This window comes from Oryzias latipes, chromosome 17, assembly GCF_002234675.1.
Source record: "Oryzias latipes chromosome 17, ASM223467v1".
NCBI lineage: Eukaryota > Metazoa > Chordata > Actinopteri > Beloniformes > Adrianichthyidae > Oryzias > Oryzias latipes.
In genome coordinates this window covers 7,382,062-7,406,928 of record NC_019875.2, presented here as the reverse complement: position 1 = coordinate 7,406,928, position 24,867 = coordinate 7,382,062, and the positions used below count along the sequence as shown (strand labels likewise).

The following is a 24,867-nucleotide window of genomic DNA, read 5'->3' as shown; positions in this document are numbered from 1 at the left end:
ACCAGTTCGTTATGTGCTCTCTGGTGCTTATGTCTGGCCTTTTAGTCAAGTTAAGAAATTCATGTTTGACTCCCTACTTACCACGTCCTGTCACTCATCTTCAGGTTCCGTCCCACGGGTCTCGCTGGTTCCTCCTCGCCAAAAGCTCCACGTCTTGCTCCGCTCTGGTCTCGCTGTCCTCAGCGCCACGCTCGGCTGCCATCAGCCTCAAGACCCCGACGCTGACTTCAGCTGCATTCAGCAAAGGATCAACTTACCTAAGTCTCCAAGAAACTCTGTTACATCCTTGGAAAATAAAATCATTCCAAGACTTCCTGGTTCCGAGTTTACTTCAGGGTTTCAGCTACTGGGTCTGCTACGTCTCTGACGTCATGACACTTGCTGCCCTTTTGTGCGGAAAACCTCAACAAAATAAAAAAAGTGAATGATGCCAAAATCTTTTATTGGGCTCAAAAAAAGCATTTCAAAATCCAGTAACAAAACCAAAATACACGTGTTGGGGATATCCATCACGTGTATTATCCACGGAAGCTTACCGCACTCCACGAGCACCGGTATTATCCAAAGGAAGTTGACATTTAATGGCAACATGTGAAATTTTACAATTTTTCTACAATATGGAAAATACAAGCAATTTTAACAAAATTTCCCACCAGATTCAGCATAATCGTTTCATTCACCTCTGACAGCGGGTAGAATTAATATTTAAATAATGAAAAATTTAACTCTTCCTAGGGATTTTAAAACACCTCAAGCTTTATTGGGAAGCTACTTGAGAAAAAATGTTTGAGTTAGAAATTGTACATTTAGCTGTGTCAGCGTAGTGAGCTTAAAATTGTGGTGTCCCCCTGTTGCCTTTTGTTTTTTTACCAAAATATTGTAAATTGAAAATGTAAATCCCTGGCTTAAACTGAACAAACAATATAACATGATATGAACATATTAGGAATGTGGACTTCGTCAACAAAACACATCAGTTGTCAAGGAAATTCAAAAGTTGACATTTACCGATTGATCAAAAATTTTACAGACCTGTTTGTCATCCACAAGCAACTAAAAAATAAAATGGCTGCTATGGAGATGAAACCAGAAGAAAAGCCGCCCTTTTTAAGAAGTGTTTTGTGTCATGAATTTGTCAAATGCAGGTCTGACCCGGGGGGCAGAGGGGGAGAGTGAGGGGTGTTTAGCAGCTGCTCAGCCAGTCAGGGTGAGACATAGGGAGGCGGCAAGCGATGTGGGCCTGCTTTAATTTGATTATTTATTATTCATTTTTTAATCAATGTTTTTCTTTTTATTTGAAGTTGTTCTGACATATCTGTTTAGTCATTTTTACTGTCTTATTCTTTTATATTTATTCATATTTGTATATATATAATATATATATATATATATATATATATATATATATATATATATATATATATATATATATATATATATATATATATATATTTAATGCTCAAAATAAACCAATAAAACAACCAAATCAATTGAAAGGAGAGAGAAATCCTGCAACAAAGAGTAAAGGCACAGCAGATCTATGACAATACATCAAAGTACATATCTTGTTTCTTAGCATTTTAACAGTTCCTAAAAAAAAGGTTTAACCATTACTGATTGTAAATTTTTTTTAATTAATATCTCAAGGCTTTGGTGTCAAGTCCATCTTCTATAATAGCATAGAATATTTACATAGGTAATCATCTAAATTCTTTCAAAGTGTTTAAAAAAGTGGCCTTTTAAAGTTGCTTTTTTTCCTATGCTTTTTTGATATTGCATCACTTATGGAACAAGCTTCAAGGAGTCAAGTTAGTTTTTTGCCCTGAAATCAAAGTCATGACTCTACAACAGACAGTTTCTCATATCTATAACTTTATGCTTTTGCTTCCATCTCAGTGCTTGTTTGACCCTTTATTGAGATTCCCTACCTCCTCTCTGCATCTCTTTCATGGTTTTCTTTCTTCCTCTTATTTAATTTGATATCACATTAAAGCTTTGGAGGAGGAAGTTTTAGTATGCTGCATTTCAAATTATGAATTGTGATACACTTTAGCAATAGATTGCCTAATTTGTCACTGCATCCTGAATACATAAGAAGATTTTTCACTGTTACTTTGCAGTTGGCTGTCGCATGTTCAGTGGAACATTAAAGAGCTATTCATTTATGTTTGTTTAAATTTTAAATGCCATTAAAAGCTTTAAACATTAAATCATAATAGAGTTGAAGAGAGAGTTGTCCAGTTCAGTAGCAATGTAATTAGAGCGACTTACTGTTGTTTTAACTTTTTTTCAAGAAAACAAATATATTACCACGAACTGTCGGGTGGAAGAGGAGCTTAAACAGAAAGCTTTTCTTTTACTAAATTTGACATTTCTACTCGTGTTTATCCAACCCTTCTCAGTTTATTCACCTCAAAATCTTTTGATTCCTATCCTCCCTCATTTTTTAGGTGTGCCCCAAGGCTCCATTCTTGGGCCCTTTGTTTTTGGCATATATCTTTTCCCACTTTACAATATCTTTTCCACCCTCCTCTCACATCAACTGAAGATTCAGTCCTGGTTCAATTTAATAAATTAGGTTCACCATAAACTCCAGTTGGTCCAGAACCCTGCTGTCTGCATTATCAAAAAAATTCCTCCTTCTCTACACATTTGCTATATAATTCTGGAACTCACTTCCATCCGACATCCTTAAGACTGATTCACTTCTGACTCCCTAAACGTGTCTGTTTAGAACCCATTTTTCTCAAAAATCTTTTCGGTTCCTCAAATATTATCCTTGTTTTTTTTTCTTGTCCAGTGTCCTTGGGCCTTTCAGTATTCATGTTATTATCATCAACATTGCTAAATAATAGCAATAAAAAAAAAAGATTTTAAGAACATTTCTGTAGAAGGAGTCACGTGCCAGGTTAGCCAAAAGGCTAGTTTATAACTGCTAACAATAACCCTAGGAAGAGGTCCCTTAAAGCAGTGAGCCAGATTTCAGCTTAGACAAGGAAAAAAATACTTTAATTAATATATTTGTCTACAAGTGGATGCATCAGAATGGAGCAGAGCTGGGAGCTTGAGGATAAGGAAATACTCAGAAACGCAGTTTTATTCTCTATCTATGTCCTCTATCATGAGAAAAATGCCACAAGAGCATGCTAAAAACACCATTTACATTGGAGAAGGGCTTTTAACCCTTGTGCTATCTTTGATGACCCCACCCTTACATTGACGTGTTCTCCCTACCATGACAAAGGTGGATGAAGGTGGAAAGATTTCATGTAATCCATGGACACCAGTGAAGATCAAAAATCATTGAAGAAAAAAGGTTCAGAGCACTGTCTAGTGGGTCTAGATGACCCAACTCCCAATGTTAAAATGCCTAGGATATCACAAGGGTTATAGAATTTCTGATGTCAGCCAATGGATTGTAAACAGCTAAATAAAAACCTGTATTGGAAAAGTACAATGGCAGACAACAACATTATGAAAACATAATCAGGGAGTGAGTAAGTTTGAAGCTCTGCAACTTCACCAACTGAATAACCCATCTGTCAATTACAAAACTACACTAAAAATGTGCACAAATTTGTGGTCTAATGATATTAAAACAAATAAATTAAGAATTTTCTTTTTTAAATTAAGTTATTTTAAACGAATTTGGTTAATCTTTTCTTTGGTGTAAGATCAAACTTTTTAACATAGGAGTCAACAAAGAATTGTTATTTTTTCTGCTCAGCCAGTAGTCTTTAATAAGTGGAATTTTAATATTTGGTGCATCCTTGTTTGCGTCAAATTTCAGAATATATTAGAAGAGGAAAAAGTATAAAACCTGCATTGGGGGGGGGGGTACTTGGGGATGGAAAATCCTACATTAAGACAGTTTGTTTTTTAAAAACCTCTGACATTTGAACATTTTTACAAACTAAATGGCTGCTGTGGTAAATTTTGACTCAAAAATTTCCCAGAAGTCACTGTTGGTTAAAATCCAAACCATGTACAACAAACTAAAAAAAGAGTGCTAAGCTGTTAATTGATCTTTTCCCCAATTTCCTGTATCAAATTTTTTTTCTTCCAAAAAATCTCCCAGAACTTGTAAAACAAAAAAAAAGGAGAATTTCATCATGATCCCCTCACCATGTGTCATTTTAAAGTGTTACCAAAAAGTCATTCAGGGCTGAGAGCAGTTTAAAAAATGACATCAATGCTAAATTCTCATCTTTTTGTTTTCTTGGCTTAATTTGTTCCATTTAAATTAAATAAATGTAACTAATAAACACGGGCAACAAATGTCTGGTAGCCGTTGTCACTTTAGAAGATGAGAGTGTTGGCTCATTTGAGGAAAAATGTTGTGTAATAGATCAGGAGAGTATTACAAGGGTCTGCATCACTTTTCTGTCTTTCCGATGTAATTTAGAGGCAATAATCATCCCATATTTCAACATATCTGTCAGCCAAATACAAGTTTTTAACTTCCCAAAAAATATTAACCAAGCATGGAACGTAAGTCTTAAAAACCTTTTAATTTGTGCAAAGTAGTTTATAAGAATCAGCCAAGTTCAAATGTTTGTCGGTCAGGATGACAGAACTTCACTGACGAAGGCAGCATGACAGCTCCTTCCTGGTCCTGACAGCTCCCATCCAGTGTGAACAATTAGAAATACTTCATACTCATAAACATAAGTGTGGATTTGTGGAGAGATCAGACTCCTGCTTTCACACTCTATACTTTCCATGACCCCCGATTCCCACCTTCTCTCTCCCTCCCAGTCATTTACATTTATATTGAATTAGAAGCCGTGGTGGAGAGCGAGTGGAGGCAGCCGAGACTGATTATAATGGGAGATTATGGGCCGACTGCACCACCATTATGTCGTGTAATTACAAAGAGAGAGGAGAAGGAGGAGGAGGACGAAGAGGAGGATGGGGCGCTTATTCCCAGATGCCAGGATCCATTTCATTTAGGGAAATAATGCCTCTCTGCTTTCCCTTGCACTTATTCCACCTGTAAATATTATACAGAGTGGAGTTCCCTCCCCCGTGTTACATTGTTCTTTTAGCAACGGCAATTTATTGGAGACAAATATCATACAAGGTGTTAAGGAGGATGTGTGGGTCCCCCTTAAGGCTTTTAAAACTGCATTTCAATCTGCTTTATGGCTCTATTTGATTGCATCGATCTGGCAGCGTAATGCATGTTGGATTACTGGTCATACACTCAGGAGAAGGTCTAATTGGTTCAACATAATGTAAAGCTTGTTGGAAAAGAACATCCATTGTGTTCCCTCACATAAAGCACTGTCGGAAACAGCTAGAAGGAGGAGCGGTAATTCCATAGGCTGACTCTTTAAATCCCATGTTGTAGGAACTTTAATAGCCAGGGATGTGCCGCTAAGTTGAAAGGAAATTACAGGAAGCCCAAATCAATTATGCTGCAGCATTTAAAATCACAATTAACCTAACTTCCATATGTTTGAATCCCAACCCGTACAGTTTAAACGCATTCAGAACTCATTTTTTGCTGCCAGCTCTCACCAAATAACCCCACTTAGTGTTTATGTTCATCTTCATAAAACGGTGTTAGTTGGAATAATGGAGTAACTTTAAGGAGAACTTGGTTGGGAATTGGCATTGATGAGCACAGCAGCTTGGGAAAGACTTAAGGCCCTTTAACCCTTGTGCTATCTTAGATGAACCCCCCCCCTTACATTGACCTGTTCTCCCTACCATGACAAAGGTGGATAAAGGTGGAAAGATTTCATGTAATCCATGGACACCAGTGAAGATCACAAATCATTGAAGAAAAAAGGTTCAGAGCACTGTCTAGTGGGTCTAGATGACCCAACTCCCAATGTTAAAGTGCCTAGGATAGCACAAGACTTACAAGGGAAGGAATTAAGAGGGTTTTAAACCCATTTTAAGTGTTGTAACTGATGTTACCGCCCTTCCAAGCCAAATTTTTGTTACATGAAAGACAGCGTGTGCTGTCTGTATCTGCTTTGGAAAAGTACAGCCACACTTTGGACCTTTTGCTTGTGGCCGTTTTGCCGTGCGCATGCTTTTGGTGTCACTTGTCAGCGGAGGTGCACATGCGGCTGAGAGAGCATATGAGCAGCCCCTCCCTTTCGCACTGGAGCAGGAAGGAGGGAGAGATTTTTTAAGCCACATCAAAACAAAGTAGTGCACACTGTGTCTGCGCTATTGGTGCGCCACTACCCAGGTAACGTTAAAAATACCATGAAGGCTGAAACTTATCGACCATGTAAAAGCTGATGACATGGCACAGGTACCAAACAATACCAGTTTCAGTACCCCATCCCTAGTCCAGTATATCCAAAGGAAGTTTTTAATTTATTATTGGATGGCAGTTGCATATACAGCTAGGCAGCCATTTTCTAGCAATGTGTAAAATCTTGCAATTTTCACATTTTCCCACAATATTTGAAGCGGAAGCTTTTCCTTGAGCAATCTTTACTAGATTTCAAACACATGCCACCATGTTAAGTTTACAACCACAACTGAAGTTTATAATAATAATAATGGATTGGAATTTCTGCACGTTTCCAGTTGCTCAAAGCGCTTACAATGTGCATCCATTATTTATTCACTCCTTATTCAGACTTGGTGATGGTAAGCTTCTGATGTAGCCACAGCTACCTGACAGTGGCGTGGCTGCCAGTACTCGCCTACGTACTCTGACCATCACCGGGACATTCATACACATTCACACACCAGTGTCTTGCCCAAGGACACAATGACAGTTGGCTGGGGGGAGCATGGATCGGGTCACCAACCTGCTTAACAAGAAGCTGCCACTGTCACGGTGCCCCCAGCCGGCTCCTCCTCATCATCAGGTCCACCTGCTGACACCAGCTGTGCCTCGTCATCATCATCATCAGGGGCCGGGCTCTTAAGGAGAACCAGGACCTGTCCTCGACGCTAGTTCGTTGTACTCCACGGTGCTTCTCTGGCCGATTCATGCATTGTCTCGCTCTGGTTCTCGCTTCCACGACAAATACCTTGTTTTGTCTATTGCTCAGGATCCCGCTCTCGTCTGGAACACTTGGACTGAACTCACCTCTCGCTGTTTCCTGTTTCGACGTCCCTCTGGCTTCTCTCTGGATCACGATGTTCGTCCGTCTGCCGAGTATCCTTCCGGGTTCCAGCATCTGGGTCTGCCTTAGCCTGCTAGCAATGACAGCCACCTTGAAATAAAACAAAAACTAACTTTTAGTGCCTTATACAGAATTAAACTCCTTCTTGGGGTTTTCAATCTATCACCTCCTAACTCCTTGAGCATAAGTGGGAAGGTACTTGGAAAAAAATGTTGGTTTTGAAGTTTGTAGATTTTGAACGGCATCAGCGTTGCCGTTCCCCTGATGCTCACACCTTTCATACTGGAATATCGTGAATATTTAATGCAAGCATCTTTGGTTTAAGCTGTATAATATAATGTGACGTACAATGGGAATATATTAGGAATGTGGGTGCAGTAAAACAATCAATAAGTTAAAAATAATTGCCAAGGAAATTCAAATATGGACTTATTGAAGAAAAGTATATTCTTTTATATAATTTTGACTGCTGATCAAAACTGTGTTTGAACCCAGAGAAAAGTGAATCAAAGAATAACAGGAAACGTCTGAGATGCAGTCGTTGCTCAAAATGCCACAAACTTCTGAAACAGGAACTTTGCATCAACCAAATAACGCCATACAATGCCAGTTGCAGCTTTGGCTCTTTACATTTGCCCTATTTTTACTAGTAAATTGTTGACTACCTCAAAGAGAAGTGCACTGTTTTGGTGTTAAATGATAAAAGAAGGTGAAAAAAATAAAATAAAAATAAATAAAAAAGGAATAACCCGGGTCTGTTTGTTTTGCGTTTGTTCTAAAGTGTTACAAAAGGATCAGATCAGACTCTGGATCAGTAGATACCCTAAATCAAATCGCCAATTAGGATCGGAGTCAAAAAAGATTGGGATTTTTCATTGCTCTGCAGTTTGCATTTGATTACAACTCTGCAGCTACATTACAGTCGTATAGTTCCATTACACTTCATCAGCCAGACAAAACTGTAGATTTCAAGTAAAGACATGCGCATTCATTTGAAAACACTAGTAGAAAGGAAAAGAAAAGTACAGGTTTGAAGCAAATGGCACTGAATAATGCATGCAATATATATTTAATAAAAAACCATATGCACAAATGGCAGTATTCAGTTGTGTGTTCATCTGTCAAGGGGAGCGAAGCTGTTGCACAGGGTTATGGAGAACAGTATATAAATGATCTCTACAAGCATTGTGTGTGACAGCACAGCAGAGAAGGCTCATTGGAAAAAGAGCTTAGCTGCCTCTGAAGAGCTCCATCGCTCAGGCTTTGCTGCACCAAACCCCCCTGAATCGGAAGCAGGTATGGTTTTGTGTGGAGATGTTGGATCCATTGGAGTACTTGCTATTCTTGTGTTTGTCTACAGATGATTCTAGGTTCAGATCAAAGAGTGCCCCGACTTTCAGGGAAACAAAAGGTAGCTTGTGTTCTCTGGTTTTCAACTTTAGCACAGCAAAAGGCAGTTATTCAGGAAAAGATTTCAGATCTCACACACTTTATGGGAACTTTCAACTTTGTTATCGTACGGCAAAAAAACTACTCTAACAGTTTTCAGCACAATATCCATCAACATGAAAAAACAAATGTGACTGGCACTATGAGCAGCAGTGGCTCAGGCGGTTGAGCAGGTCGTCTAATGATCGAAGGGTCGGCGGTTTGATCCTCGCTCCCCCCAGTCAACTGTCGTTGTGTCCTCGGGCAAGACACTTCACCTTCCCTGCCTCCAGAGTGGCTCCACTGGTGTGTGAAGGCATGTGAATGTCCCGGTGATGGTCAGGTTCATACCTCTGTCTGTCTGCCCCAGGGCAGCTGTGGCTACAACAGAAGCATCACCAATTATAAATAAGGAGTGAATGAATAATGGAGACATTGTAAGCACTTTGAGCGTCTGGAAAAGTGCAAATAAATCTAAACCATTACTATCATGTGAACAGAGACGACATTTAGCGCATTACAAAATTATTATTTGTATTTTTAAATTCTGTGTTTTATAATTAAACTCATGGATGACATAGTGTTTCGGGGCTCTTTGGATCACTGACATCGATCTCAGACACAGATAATTAGCTTGTCAAGTGACTTTAATTAAAGGAAAAACTACTAAAGAAAGACGTTCCACAATATCAAGAAAATCAAAATATTTCAAGCAATACGGGAAAGAACAAGGATCTCTCTGCTGCTGAAATAAGTGAAATAGTGAAATGTCTTGGACAAGGTATGAAAACTTTGGATGTATTATGAAAATGTAGGCGTGGTCATCGTACTATTAAGAGATTTTTTTGGCACATATTTGAAGCTGCTGGTGTTTCTGGAGTCCCAGAAACATCAAGGAGGAGGACCCTTCAGAGGATGGCCACCCCCCCAACCCCACAAAGCAGAAATGGCTGCAGTGGGCCCAGACATACAGTACATGAAGAGGAAATTTCAATCAGTCTTGTTCACTGATGAGTGCCATGCAACCCTGAATGGTCCGGATGGATGTAGTAGTGGGTGGCCACCATGTCCCAAACAAGGCTGCGATGTCAGCAAGTAGGTGGCAGAGTCATGTTTTGGGCTCATGGGGAGAGAGCTGGTCGGTCCCTTTAGGGTCCCTGAACGTGTGAAAATGACCTCTGAAGAGTAGGTGGAGTTTCTGACTGACCACATTCTTCCTTTGAAACGAAAAGAAGAACTTTGCTGTCTGTAACAAAATCGTTGTCATATGTGACAATGCAGCATCGCATGCTGCAAGGAGTACCTCTGCAGTATTGGCTGCTTTGGGCATAAAATGAGATAAACTGATGGTGTAACCCCTAACCCTAACTCCCCCCCAAGCAAAATATCCATTAGGATGGGAGGAAGCTCACATCCAAACAGTTGCTCTGGGAGGCTATTCTGACATCCTGGAAGGAAATTCAAGCAGAATCTCTTCAAAAACTCCCAAGTTCAGTGTTGGCAGGAATTGTGATGCTGTTATGCTACAAAATAAGGCTTCCTATGTTCAAATGTAACTTGACCTATTAAGATGGTTTTGATTGGAACAGTTTTTGATTACAATAAATATCACCTCCTAATGCAGCAAATTCAACAAGTGACCATTTTCAGTTCTTCAGAATCTTTGAATAGTTGCAGAACTCTGTTGTGAGTATTATTGGGGATTTGTTTTTGAATATTTTTATTTTTGAAAAAAAAAAGTTATCTTTAGGTTAGTTCAATAACATTTAATATATACTCTGATGGTTAGTGACTTGAAAATGATGCTGACTGTCACTCGCGTTGAATATTTAGAAAAATCATAGAACTATATATTTGTAAAATAATTCAGAACCTGTTGTACCTCTGCACCATGGTCAAAAAAAGCAGGAGCAACATCCAACCATGTACATTTTGTTAATGAAAAGCTCATAATCTGTTTTACTTGTTTAATTGTTAATACGGTATAAATGGGTACACTGTTCTAGTCTAAATAAGTCTTCGGTTGACTTTTCTTTGCTTCCAAGAAAACATTTTTCCTGGTTATTTTTACAAGTCATTTTATAGCAACAGTTCTGTCTTTTCTGCAGTCATGTTAAACTAAGGGAAGAAAAAAAAGGATCAGAGCATTTTTGCCAATCAGAAATCCTTTCATGACATGCAGGTAATACGTTTATTGAAGATCCTCCTCCCCTCACCAGCTCTTTCCTAGGTTACATCATAACTGCATATCTGCGTTTAAAACACAAGTAAGCTCTGTTGAAGAATCTATTATATCCTCAAGACAGTTTTGTCCAAATTTAAATGCATGTTTAAAATATTCATCTTAAAAATGAAAAAATGAAAAAGGTATCTAAGAATCCTGTTTTTGTAATTTTTTTTTCCTCTTTCAAGCTAAATGGTTTTGTGAACAGAGCAGTAGCTGTTGACAGCAAACGCAAAGAAAGTGCACACTGTTTTAGGGTGTCCATGTTCAGAATTACCCATAAATATAAGGATTAAAACTTTGAACATCCTAGCTCCAATATTTCAAGGATACTATTTAAACTTTATATTTGCTTGCCAACTAAACACTTGTAAAATCAAAAATAGTACAAAGTACCTGTGCTGGTGTGTTTTACTAAAGAAACAAATTTATGTTTCCTCCGTTTTGAGTACAATAAGACTTTTATAGGCAGCAAAAACAGGATTAGTGGTGTTTGTATTTCCTACTCTAATACCATAATTCATTATAAAGCTTTCAGCTTCAGTTGACTCGCTGCATGATGGCTCCATCTTGAGTTCCTTTGTTCTGTGCACATTTTTTCACTGTATTTTTATCTATTTTTTGGTCAGTGTTTGCCCGTAAAACACATTAAAAGCAAAGACAGAGAAAGTATGGTATAGCCATTTCTAGCTTTGAGGTTACATATTTTTCAAACCATCAGAATACATTTTTTGAATAGTGTTGAATGTTGATGTTAGGACAGACAAGCTCTTAGCTTTATGTAGTGAAAAACATGTCTTAAAAGTCCTATTTAAATGAAATAAAAATCAATGTCGAAGAAACTAAACTCAAATGATGCAGATCCCAGCTGCATTATTAAAAAAATCAAATGTATGCTTTAAAAGAATAATTAAAGTATTCTAATTTGACTGTTTTTAAGTTGCACATAATAATAATAATGATGTACACCTTATTCCAGGGGCCACCACTGCAAATTAGATTGGTGGTTTGTACCTACAGAGTTAGGGACAAGTGCAGGGGTCTTGCCCAAGGACCCACAATGGATGAGGCTCATTGTGCACCCTGGGAATCGAGCCCCTGATTTCACGCGTGACAGTCCTGACCTTAACCAACCATGTAATAATAATAATAATAAAAATAATAATAATAATAATAATTATTATTATCATCATTATTATTATTAATATTATTATTATGCGCTTTTATTTTGAAATTTGTTGTGGCTCTGACAGGAAGTGTGCGCCCACTGTTCTTGTCGTTTCCGTCGCCGTGCTCTTAAGTCACATTTAAGATGTTTTCGTGAACTTTAGCACTGGAATCAGTTTGTTTGCAGCTGTCAGTCGCACTCCGGAGCCATGAGCGCCGTTCTGCCTCGGATAGAGCAGCTGTCCTCCAGAGTCATCAGGGTTTTAGGCTGCAACCCGGGACCGATGACTCTGCAGGGAACCAACACTTACCTGGTCGGCACAGGAAAAAGGTGACCACAATAATGTTGACCTTTGACAGAACTCAGAGGGAACTTTACTTGAATAGTTATAATATTCTAACGTGGAATAGTCTCGTCGAAGCAGCATCTTAAAAAAAGAAAAACTTTAAAACCAACGAAAAAAGCAGGTTTAATGGGTAAATCAAATGCTTCTTGAAAAAAAGGGACTTGATTAATGAATAACTATGGTTCCGTGCTGGATATGTGCAGATAAACTATTGTATTAAAAAGAAAAAAAGATAATAAAAAGACAGAAGCAAAACCCCACAAGAGATCGTCAAAGACTAAAACAAAAACATACAATTTAACCAGAATCTGATCAAAGGTTTAAATAAAAATAAAAAAAGCACAGTAAGAAAATGTTTTGGTTAGATTTAATGTGTGTTCGTTTGTTTGATGATTGATGTTTTTGGGACATTCCCTTGAAAAGTGTTTGGTGTATTGCATAAAAGAAATTCACAGTCTTTAAAACGAATACAAACAAAACTGAGTCCTCCTTATTTGGCTCTCCAGGGGGTACTCCAGAAAGCAGGTTATGTGAGTCTCACGGTAAGTTTGAGGCTAAGGAAGTGGATAACCGCAGCTTTCGGTTCCAAAAACATGTTTCAGGATATGTCAAGTTGCCATAGCAACTCATGCTCTGAACATAACCTGGTCTGGAGCAGGTTTAGTTGAAGGTTAGTTTGTTTTCAGAGAGGTGAAGCAGCATGGCGTGTCCATTTGAAGATGATTTAGTGGATGAAGAAGCTCAGATAATACTTTTTCCACCGTGAAAGGGTGATAAGACCACATATGGATGTTGTAGAGATAAACTATTTTACTTTGATCTATCTTAATTATTTGCTTCAGTTACGATAAATCTTTTTTTTTTTTTTTTTTTAGTTCAGTCAAGTTTTAGGTTTATATTTCATATAAGTACAAGAAAATGATCCAGCTTGTGATTCTGTCTTTAATTTTCCAAAGTGCTGCATCAGGACGAACCGTTACTGCTTCATTCTCAATAAAACTAGAATTTTAGAAAACTTTGAGGTCCTGGAGGCTTGCTGCTCTCTTTCAGGCGTGTGCTCATCGATGCCGGAGAGCCCTCGGTACCTGAATACATCAAGAACCTAACAAAAGCTCTGGGGGAGTTCAGCACCGGCATCCAGGAGATCCTCGTCACGCACTGGCATCACGACCACACTGGAGGAGTAGAGGACATCTGCAGAGACATCACGGGTGAGATCCTCCTTCACATGTCGTCACACTCGGAACTTCTATTAAGAACTTTTTATCGATCAACGTCGGGAAAAAATACAAATGAATGATGGGAAGCAGAAAGAAACTTAACTCTTTCTTTCATGAGATCAAATCAGATTTTCGTGCCAAATTAAACCAACATGCAAGTCCATACATCCACAAACCTGTGTACACGTGCATTCAGACCTATTTAGAAGATAAATAGGTGTGTTTTTTAATCATATATAATAAAAAAACAACAGTTTTTAATGCAAAACAAACTGATGGCTCATTGAGCACTTTTATTTTGCTCTTGTTTGTGTCATTTTCACTTTTTTTAACTAGCTAATACTTTATGTCATCACTCCAACCATCCCATAATCCTGTGGTCTCCAGGCCACAGTCCGTTTTAATGTCAGACAATATTTTCACAAACTGCTCTGTGCAAGTTGGGCTCCACGGTGGTGCAGTGGATGGCGCCCATGCCTCACAGCAAGAAGGTTCAAGTCCCAGGTGGGTCCTCTTTGTGGGGAGTTTGCATGTTCTCCCCGCGCATGTGTGGCTTTCCTCAAAAACATGCTTTGTTGGTGAATTGATGGCTGAATTGTCCCTATATGTGTGCATGGGCTGCGTGATTGTGGCCCTGCCACAGACTGGCGACCTGCTCAGGGTGCAGCTTTTGCCTAGTGGCTGGGTTCGGCTCCGTAAGAGAGTATAGTTTATCTTCACCCTCTGTAAAATATCTACAACTGGTTTAAACTTTTTTATATTGAAACCATAAAAATTTTCCATTAACTCTTAACTGTCAAAGTGGAAGCTAAAAAAATCACTTCAGCCTCGTCCAAAATGTCACTGAAACTAGTGTTTTCTCATTTAAATAATACAAATGGGAACAGCAGCATCTCTGTAACATTAGACAGCTGGTTTCTGAATGTTATAAATGATTATGGCACATGGGAACCGTTGATGAAATACATTCATATTTGGAGTAAAGACTCCTGGTTTTTGGCTGTTAAATGAAGGTTTCTTTTATTTTGAAATGGAAGGCTCTTCAGTTTCCTCACTGGCTCTTTTCTGTGAAGAGAAACCTTCCAAATACATTTGTTTTCTGTTAGCTTTGCTAGCTTAGGGGTTTCAGTTTAGCAGTTTAAGAAAGTAGTGGACGTGTGACGGAGCCACTTGATTGGTTGATTGGATGTGGTTAAGAGAATTCAGTAGTTTTCCACATTTTTTCAGAATCAGATCATAAATAAAAAAAGAAAAAAATGTAGGTTGTGTGTGTTTTTTTTTTCTTCTGCAGTACAAACTGTCCCACGGACTGGTACCAGTTCACAGCCTGAGGGTTGGGGACCACTGCTGCACAGTGGTTTTACAACCTCCACCATGAGGGAGCATCTGAAACTGCAATTGCAATAAACATGTCCACTTTATGACAAGAGAGACATGTCTTTGTGCTTCTTCTGACTGCAGGACCTGAGATCCGAGTCAGCAAACTTCCACGCTCCACCCGAATCCCCGAGATTGCTGGAAACAAGAGCTACACCTACCTGAAGGATGGAGATGTCATCCACACGGAAGGAGCCACTCTGAAGTGAGTTCACGTATCCAAACATTAGCATGTTTGTGTGCAGAACAGTGCTGTGTACACAGATACATATGCAGAGATAACAAGTAGGATCAAAAGTAATGAAGGAAAAATTAGCTCTTTTTTTTTTTCCTCTGAGGGATCCTCCACATCGGTGACTGACCCCTTCTCAGTGAACGGGGTCACTGCAATGGCATCTCCCGGGTCTGACTCTTTTGATCGGATCTGGGGGGTCCTGTGGTAGTGTACTCCGTGAACTTGCGTGGGGGGGTCACTGATGTGGACATGTCCCCAAAATATCGTTGCCCCACTTCAGGAAGAAGCCAGGTCTCTACATTCCATCATTTTATCACTCTTTTTTTATCATGGTGTGCGTATGTGTGTGTGTGTCTGTGTGTGTGTGTTTGGGGGGGGGGGGGGTGTTGTCGGCACTGTTTGTCTTGTCATCTTGTTTTTAAATGTTATTGTATTTTATGCACAACACTTTGAGTGACATGTGTTGTTGTAAAAGTGCTTTATAAATAAATTTTGATTTGATTTGATTTAGTCATTATTGGAGTTGCAGCTCCTAAACTCTGGAAGGTTCTCCCCTTTTCTGTGAGGTCTGCCAGAACCATCAGTCATTTTAAGACACTTTTAAAAACTCTTCTTTTCACTCAGGATTTAGTGTGTCAGCTTGTTAATTTGGCCGGGGCATTAAATATCAAGACAATCTGCGTAACGTTAACAAGAAGAAGAAAACTCATGTAACCGTTTGTTTGTGCAGCCTTGTATTGTGTGAGCCAGACACATTATAAACGTACATGGATTAAACACTTGGCCCAACACTCAAACAACAAAAACCTGATTTCCCAAAATATACAAACTCCACAGTTCAAACCCAAATCCTGCAGTCTTCCTAACAAAAACAAAAAAAGAAAATGTTCTAGAGGAATATGAGGTTTGACAGTCTCACGCCTTTGGTGGGAGGCCGCTCCGCCTCACTCGCTGGAACGCCTTCCAGCCGTCAATGAAGCTCCTCGTGTTGGACGATCCGAGCTCTGTGCGATAATATACTCCCTTGAACATTATGGGGAAAATTATCCGAGCTAGGAAACATGATCCATATGAGAGATTGCTTGCTCCTCCGTGCTCATGGTCGGCCGTCAGCTGTGCGTTCCCCCCCTTACAATGCTCCAGCGTCTCCTTAAAAAAAAAAGGTGTGTCACCTGGCTGTCACCTGGCTGTCACCTGGCTGTCACCTGGCTGCCACCTGGCTGCCACCTGGCTGCCACCTGGCTGCCACCTGGCTGCTGGTCCTGTTCAACCAATGGGGTGACGACAAATACAACACATGACCTCAAAAGTTCATTGAAACAAAACCTGTGAAATAAATACACACGTTTTTCAAGTTTCAGGTCATGGTCAGAAACTGATTTGTAGTGGCAACCATTACAAATTGATTGGTTGATTGGTTGATGTTTGTGCCCTTTAGCTGCTCAGCTATCCACTCAGAGGCTAAATCTGAAACGTTGTCTTCCCACAGAGTTCTGTTCACGCCTGGCCACACGGATGACCACATGGCTCTGCTGCTGGAGGAGGAGCGAGCCATCTTCTCTGGAGACTGCATCCTGGGTGAGGGCACGGCGGTGTTTGAGGATCTCCACGACTACATGAAGTCACTGAAGATCCTGCTGGACTCCAGCGCTAACCTCATCTACCCCGGTGAGTTTTGCTTCTGCAGGGAGCTTCAGCTTCAGAAGAGCGGACGTCTCCACACCTCCTTGAGCTGCTGTCCTGCTTCTTTCACAGCAGCTTCTGGTGACTAGGAATGAGGATGTCTAGAAAACTTAGACTGCGACTGGAAGTTTGTCCCTCCTGTTCTAAAGGATGGTCTGTGGGAAGTCCCACAACTCCTGTAGCTGTGGTCAGAAGCTGCAAATAATGTTTAGTAGTGTTGTTTTCTTCTGTAGATTCACTAAAGGAAGAACCGATTCGAGTTTAAAAGGTCAAAGTTCTAGATTTCTTGCTGCTGCAGAAAACCAGAGCTGTCAGCAGAACCATTATGCCAGTTTTTTTTCTTTTTTTCTTTTTTTAAGATGTCTTTTAATTTGAAGAGATGAAGTGCATTTTACATATGAGGGATTTTCTCTACAGTTTACTGCAACTGATGGGGGAGGCAATTTAGCCAACTCCTTGTGATTGCCTTTTTTACAAGCAATTAGCCATTCAGATTCAGAAGACTTTATTTATCACAGGGGGAAATTTCTGTTTTAGCTGAGCTTCGATCAACCAAGTAACCCCAGACAAAAACCATTCAACAGAAGATCCACCTCTTCTTTCTTGTCCAGTGTGATTAGCATCGATGTTGCCTCCAACAACAGAGCTTTTGCCCTTGCAGTATAGCAACAATTAGTTGTGTAAAGAATCCCATGACATGTTTCCACCCAGATTCTCTCCATCTATAAGAACTGGTTGATTGTTAAGCGTTCGTCACAACTACCCTTACGGACAGAAATGAGCTGCTTGTGGAGGAAAAACCCAAACAGAGCACACAGGAGGCTCCCAGGAAATATTAAGGTCGCAAACGCTTGGTAAGCAGCGTTAGAAATAAGGGGGGAAAAAATGGTTCTGGCAAGTAATATTTGGTTGTCCTCCCCAGTTTTTGGTTGTCCTTCCATACCAATATTCAACAGCAACGAAACCTACTCAGATGTCAGTTTTTACATATTTATTTCTTCTACACATCTATCAACTGCCTCTTATTATGGACATTTAAAAAACTCTTTAAATATAAAAAAAAAACAACATTTTAGTAAATATTGAAGCATCTGGTTACACAAAGTGTTGCCAAAAACTTGAAACTAATGTCTTAATAACTAGTATCTTTGCACAGATTTAAATATATTGGTTATTTTTTTTCTTTGGTTTTGATAATTGTTGCTTAAAGAATATAAAATACAAAAACTGTTGTACAAATGTAGAATATCATAACAATCCCATGGAAAAAGTTTTTTTTCGGCTCATGTCAGTCAACACTGTTATGAGTGAAAGTTAGTGTTTTTTGAACGTGTTTTTGGAGACATCTAGCGGTCGCGCCAGGTACTGTTGTTCAACACATTTATTTCTTTGTTGAAAAGTGCACATGTAGAAACAGAAAGGATTCGTTGGCATGCACGCACTTCGTTTGTCAGTGGAAAGAAGTTGCTGCATACGTCTCAATTCAGAGGTTGCCAAAAACTAACCCTTGAAACTTGAAAAATAGTCAAAAAATACCAAAATGTTAAATAAAAGCCTTGTTGTCACACGGACAACCATCAGGTTCATTTTTGGTTGTCCTCCGTGAAATCTGGTTGTCTCGTACATGAGGATAACCGCTTATTTCGAACGCTGGTAGGCCCGTAGTGCAAAAATGTTCATGCACATTTTTCCTGTGGTCACACTGCAGGCAACGGGTTGCTGTGAACACTTCAAGTCTGCTTGCCTGTTAGAAATGAGGAAATCAGACAGAGTGTAGTTTGTGTGTGTGCATCACATTGCCCATCATCTGCACAGCATTTTCGTCGTCCCTTAAGGTGGATCTAACTAACATAAAAGTCCACCCAATAAAAAGCAGTTCCATGTGTATACACTTGTTTTGGCCGCTAATGTTTATAAAAATTGTATTTAAATAAAACTATAATTCTGGACCAAACTAATGGGCATCATTTGATTCCACCCAAAGATGTAAAGCGTTCTGGTTTTCCCTGCAGGTCACGGCCCCGTGGTTCAGGATGCTGGCTCCAAGATCCAACACTACATCAGCCACCGAGACCAAAGGGAACAACAGATCCTGGCTGCCATCAGGGACGGAGCAGGGAAGCCGTTCTCCTCCATGGAGCTCGTCAGGATCGTTTATAGGGTCTGGAGAAAAGCCTGTATTGCTTTCACAGCATCACCGTGATGAGACGGGCTGCAGAAAGCCAAATGAAATAACTCTGTGGCTGTTGAAGCTCCTCCCCTGTTAATGACTGAAAAACCTGTCTGCTGCCTCGCCTGCAGGACACACCTGAGCACCTGCATCAGGCGGCTAACATCAACCTGGTTCATCACCTGACAAAACTGGAGAAGGAGGGAAAAATCACAGTGGGTATGTCACTTTTTTAAAATCATCTTTTTCAGAACTAATCTCCCCATTTTTCCTTTTTAACATGTAAACTTGTTCTCTCAGTGAGTGACTCCACCAAAGACACCAGATGGAAGAGTAACCTCTAAACCTCCACGGACGACATGGACTGAAGTCAAAAAATCACCTTAAAGCTGTTTATGGCATCATAGATCTTGTTTATTGATAAGTGTGTTTAAAAAAAACAACAACCCGACAACCTTTGAATGTTTAAAGGTCAACAGAATTTTGCTTTCCCTGCAATGAAATGTGACCCCCAACTCCAACTAAGCACCCCTGGATTTACTACATGACAATTTATCTACTGGAGCAAAAGATCAATGTCATTTTCTTCCAATAATATGACAAAAATGTGTTTATTCGTGTCTAATATATGCATTCACATGGATAATGTATTGATTGTTTCAAGCAGACATTTATTTCCTCTTTGCAAAACCTAGACCTGCAGGTGTAGTACTCGGTCGATGCCACTAGAGGGTAGCATTTGCAAACTATTTGATTTGTGATGATAAAATGTAACAGAAAGAAAAAAAATGTCTTTTTTTTCTAGAGACTGGTGAAGATAAATGTTTTGTTTCACATCAATATGTTGTCACTTGTTTCCTGCCACGAACAGTTGTTTTCAAATATTCATTTCTGGATTTAAGCCTAAAGACATCAAAATGAAAGCAGGTTGCCATAAGGAGATGTCAGATGCTTTGTGTGAACTTTGATTTGTGTTTTCACGCTGAATCCCTCATGATTCAAGCTGCTTTATGGGGACTTTATCGTTCTTAAGCCTCACGTGACATCAGAGGACTTTGGAACTTTGGATGTAGGATTTAATTTAAAGATTTTAATGTGATGTTTTTTTGTGAACTACAGTTACATTTGTGCGACACACAGTTTAAAAAGTTTAAATGGGAAAGAAAGGTCAAATTTTGTCATTCAAAAAATGTGTTGGGGGCTTCAAAGAAGTCACACATGATATCAAAGGACTTTGGAACTTTTCATTTAGGAAAGATTTCATGTAAAAAAAAGTTTTAGCCCCCCCCGAACTACATTTAAATTAGCATTTAACAGCGTCTTAGAAGGTCCAAATGGGAGGGTACGTGTAATACATTTCCCACGCAAAAATCGCGATAAGAAGGTAATATCTTGTCAAAATAAAAGTATGAATAGTTTTATTTGGTAAAACTATGCCCCAAAATACAATGAACAAACATATATATGTAGAAGTTTTTCACTACGTACTTCTATTGTGGAATGAAACATTTCTAAATAGTTTTTTAAAGAGGAGGATGGTTTGGGAAGCTGCACGCGGAGGTGGAGACGGGCAGCTCTGCGGTAATGAGATGAGGGGAGGGTGGAGGGGGAAGAGGAGGAGGAGGGGGGGGGTCTACTGGCAAAGATAAACAGCCGAGGAACCTCTGAGCCACACGAACATGGCGGCTCCAGCTCCGGACGTTCCTGCTGCGTTCCCTTGATGACCGACCGCGTCCCGCGCCTCGCGCCGCTCATGGCCGCTCAACTCCCCGGCAGGTAAGTTTCCTGTCATTCTCCGCGCGACACCCCCCCCCCCCCCCTTCCGCCCCTTACTGCTCCGCCAGTCCAGCCCCCCAACAAAAAAAAAAGATATATCGGTCGTCTTAAAGGTTGTCAGCCACTTTTTAGTTGTTGTTGTTTTGTTGTGTTTGCTCCGTACTTTTGTGATTGTTATTTTGCCGTCGTAAAAACAATTGTGCGGCGCGATAAAACACGGGGGGGCTTCACTGCTGTACAGGAAATAACGCTCCCGATCGAAAGTAGTGACAACTGGAGGAGGAGGGGGGGGGTCTACTTGCACCTTCACAGAAGGCACACACGTTGCCGTTTCCTTTGTATTTTTAATACAAAATGATCGCTACAATATACATATATATTTTTGATCGTTTTATTGTTTATTAGGTCAGAGGTAGGATTTTTAGTCATCGGTCATCGCAGCTCGGACTTCCTTAAACACCTTACAAGACAAGCTGTGGGGCATAAAGTACCATTTCCGGTTAGAAGTTTCAAATCAAAAGGTGCTACATGGCGTAAAACGCACGGATTTTTTCGTTAGAGGTGTCGGTGTGGCCTCAAAATTAATAGGTAATTTGTTTTTCGATACAATTAGTTATTATATTTAGGTAATCGATTATGTAATACAGAATTATACATAGAAATTTACTGTAATTATTGATTCAGGAGACTACTTTTTAAACGTTAACTAAACGAAGTGCTGCTGAAAACCAACTCATTTTTTCTTCTTTTTCCGAAATTCACAAATCTTTTTGATAAATTTATGTTCAACAACAGTGGCTGAATTTTTTTTTTCTTTATACATTTTGAAAAGTATGTCAGTTCACTTCCGGTTGTGGAGTGTTTTGATTGTTAGAAGTCACTAGAAGACATTATTGACCCTGCATTGTAGAGGAGCTTTATTGTTTTGTTTTTATTTCTGATCAGGTTTGGAAAAAAAAAAACATAAAATAGAGAATTTGGCTTTCTTTTATGGAAAGTAGTCCAAAATCTGCACAGTGGTCTGCAGGAAATGGCCCAATTTGAACTCTGAAGGAAAAAAAAAACAGTTTACACCCAACATATGCATCTTGTGTTCTTGTGGCTGCTGGCTTAAATTTCAGAATGCATGCTCTCTGCAGGCAATATTCTGCAACACATGCATCTTTTTTACCCCAAAGTATCATTTCTGCATTTCCCTGGCCTATAACAACACATTATCTTGCCGTGTGTATTAAACAGATCTCTGAAGTGTATCCTGCTGCATAAATGCTGCAGTCATGACAGGAGCTGCAGAACTGGAACCGTGTGCTCTGCAAGCTCGATCATTCAACTCTGAAGTTGGCTTTTGTCAGCGCAGGACCAAGAATGTCTCTTTATTTGCTGTTGTGCTGGTATGCTAATACAAGAAAACCTGTCAGTTTGCCTACGTGACAGGTGCCATCTGACCCCGCTGTGTTATCTTTGCTGGCTGGATTCAGGATTTCTGCCTTTGCTGTTTCGCCCTGTTTGCTCTTCTCTGCACCCCATAGTGAACTTTGCAAATGATTGCAACATCCAGCGCCTCAGTTCTACACTTCTGTATCGGACAATGGAGTCGTGTAAATATATCGTTTAGTGGCTATAGTGCATGCTTTTTTATAATTATTTTTGTTTTTTTAGGTTTTGGAACAATTAAAATAGTAAACAAACCCCGTCCTCACCACCAGGGTTGTAATTTAGTTAAATATATCAGCTCAGTGTGCTTGGGGACAATATCACTAAATGCCCAAAGCAGCCCACAGTGTTGCTGCAAGAGTGCAGGAATGTACTTAAGAGCAAGATCTTAACACGAGATTGGCAGCTTGCCCAGTGAGGGATCCTTAGTGGCTTGAGTTCAAACCACGTGAAAGCCTTTAATGGTGCTCTGGCCAATGGCAGAGGTAGCCTGGAGAAGAAGAGGAAGAGGAGGAGGAGGAGGAAGGGTAGAAGCTTGAGTGACAGTTCCTCATAGTATGTTGTGTGCAGAGCATGGTTCTTGCCAAGCAAATCCTTTAATTTTTTTATTTTAATTCGTGCATTTTTGCATAGTTATGCATCAGGATATGAATTTAAATCTTTATTTTAGGGCAATTGACTATAGTAAGGTGTGCAGGAACACCTGGTTAATGTGGCTTTGTCAGCCGCTCACAGGTGACAAAGTAACTGTCAGACAAGTAGACGTAACAACCTGTGAGCGTCTGCGGCCTGTCACGCCCCTGCAGCTGCTGCAGGTACCTGCTGTCACCGCCCAGAACCAAGCTTTCTGAGCTCAGAGACACGAGACGTCTGTCCTACAGCCGGACTGCCGACTGAGATTTTCTGGCTTTGAGACCTCTATTATTTCTATAGAAAAACAGTCTGTTATATTTGAGGTTTTGAATGAACAGAATAATTGTCCTGAAATGCTACATTTTAGGACAAATGAGCATTTAATCATCCAAGAGAAATGTAACTCTTTCCACCAGATTGTTAAAGATTCATCCAGTTCTTTTGTTTAAGATGTTTCTGCTGTTTTGAGCGGTGAACTGTTTCTCTGTCAGCCAGGAAGGGGTACAGTGAAGACATACTGGAGTTTTCCAGCAGTAAATATTTTTTACTTTTGAAAAATGTCCAACATTTTTTTCAACTTTTTAGAACCAATTTTGACACACACAGGAAAAGTCTTGACCTTTGTGTGAAAAGCTTAGCTTGATAGTTTCAGGTAGGCCTGGGCGAAAAATCGATAAAAAAAAAAAAAAAAAAAAAAATCAAGTTTTTGTGTAATTGCGCATTTTTGGCTCCCCAGAGCTTCCGTAGCGCTAGTTTCACACGGCGGTATGGCAAGCGACAAACAACATCATCATAGCACACACGAAACAGCAAGCGACAACATGATGGCTACCGGTGAGAGTGGGAAGTTTGTTCCCAAAAAAGGACTAAAATCCTCTGTTGTTTGGAACTGGTATGGGTTTACTGCTACAGGCGTGGAGGAAAAGACTCCATGCTGCAACATTTGTGCGCGCTCTCCCTCGCTCTCGTGCCGGCACGTGCTTTTTCTTCTTACACAGGCAGCGCGCTGACACACATACACAGTCTTTCTACAACACCTATATAGTTAGTTTATTAGTTAGTTAGTTGTTAATGTTATTTGTTAATAAAGAATACTGCGTTGTAACTATAAATTGTATACATTTGTGACGCAGCCGCCAGGAGAGGTCAACCGCATGGGGGGGGGCGGTTGACTGCGACTCCTGCTTCTTCATCACCTCTGTGATCAAAAATCCCACACTGTCACAGCTCTAGTTTATATCTTGTGGGACACAAAAAAAAATGCGACTTCTCCAGTACTGATAGCAGAACCGTTGAAGTCAGATCTTACGGATACTGCGGTCTTGAAGAATGTTGCTTGTTTAATACCGGGGCTCGGTATCCATCCCTAAGGGGAACGGTGGAGAACAATCACCGAAGCGGTCGCTTTGCATACAGCCAAAGACATGGTACCCATATATACCGTGGAGAAGACGGGGTTTATTAATTTAATTAAAACCTGAGACCCCAGATTTGAGCTGTATTGTTAATCCTTTAGAAAATGGTGCTATTCTCAAGGTGAATGTTTGTCTCCTTTTTGTCTAGACTACAAAGTGTGACATAAAACACAGCTGGGACTTTGATTCCAAGAGTGTGTTCATTTATTCATTTTTCATCCCAGAAATGGGGGTTACATTTGTCTTGCAATTAAATCAAAGCAAAATTTGCTTTAAGTTGTTTGCCGTTTGTACTTATTGCTTTCGTTAAGTAGGGGTAAAAGAAAAAGAAAAAAAGGGAAATCGAATAAAAAAAAAAAAAAAAAAATCTGAGATTTTATTTTTAGGCCATATCGCCCAGCCCTATCTTCGGGCTAAGACTGATTAATTTATACCCATCATGTTTTAGCCGCATCTTAAAAAAGGACTTTTGATGGCAACAAAAAAATTGCTTCTGGTGTTTCAAAATTGCAAACATTTCGAGAGTAGACTTGAACATAATGTTTAGGATTAAAGTCTAAATTTTTAAAATAAAAATATGGGTGACAATATTTTTAACAAGCTAAAAAAAAAATCTTAATGATTTTTCAAAAAGTTTTGAAAACTACTTTATTAA

General features: G+C 39.7%; 2 protein-coding genes across 4 annotated transcripts in view; both read left to right on the top strand.

The window, feature by feature from the left end:
* The first annotated feature begins 12,020 nt into the window (after positions 1 to 12,020).
* lactb2 (lactamase beta 2) lies at positions 12,021 to 19,794 on the top strand. The gene is made up of 7 exons (XM_004078742.4): positions 12,021 to 12,253; positions 13,320 to 13,480; positions 14,951 to 15,071; positions 16,591 to 16,769; positions 18,797 to 18,945; positions 19,086 to 19,173; positions 19,255 to 19,794. Exons 1-7 carry the CDS (start codon positions 12,132 to 12,134, stop codon positions 19,296 to 19,298), a joined length of 864 nt encoding a protein of 287 aa, XP_004078790.1. The 5' UTR covers positions 12,021 to 12,131; the 3' UTR covers positions 19,299 to 19,794.
* A 789-nt stretch (positions 19,795 to 20,583) lies between these two features.
* Positions 20,584 to 24,867, top strand: part of LOC101175434 (nuclear receptor coactivator 2) — a 74,753-nt gene continuing 70,469 nt past the window's right edge. For all 3 annotated transcript variants that reach the window (XM_023964774.1, XM_023964775.1, XM_023964773.1), the window contains exon 1: positions 20,584 to 20,730. The gene's annotated coding sequence lies outside the window, so the exon portion shown is untranslated. The remainder of the gene's footprint in view (positions 20,731 to 24,867) is intronic.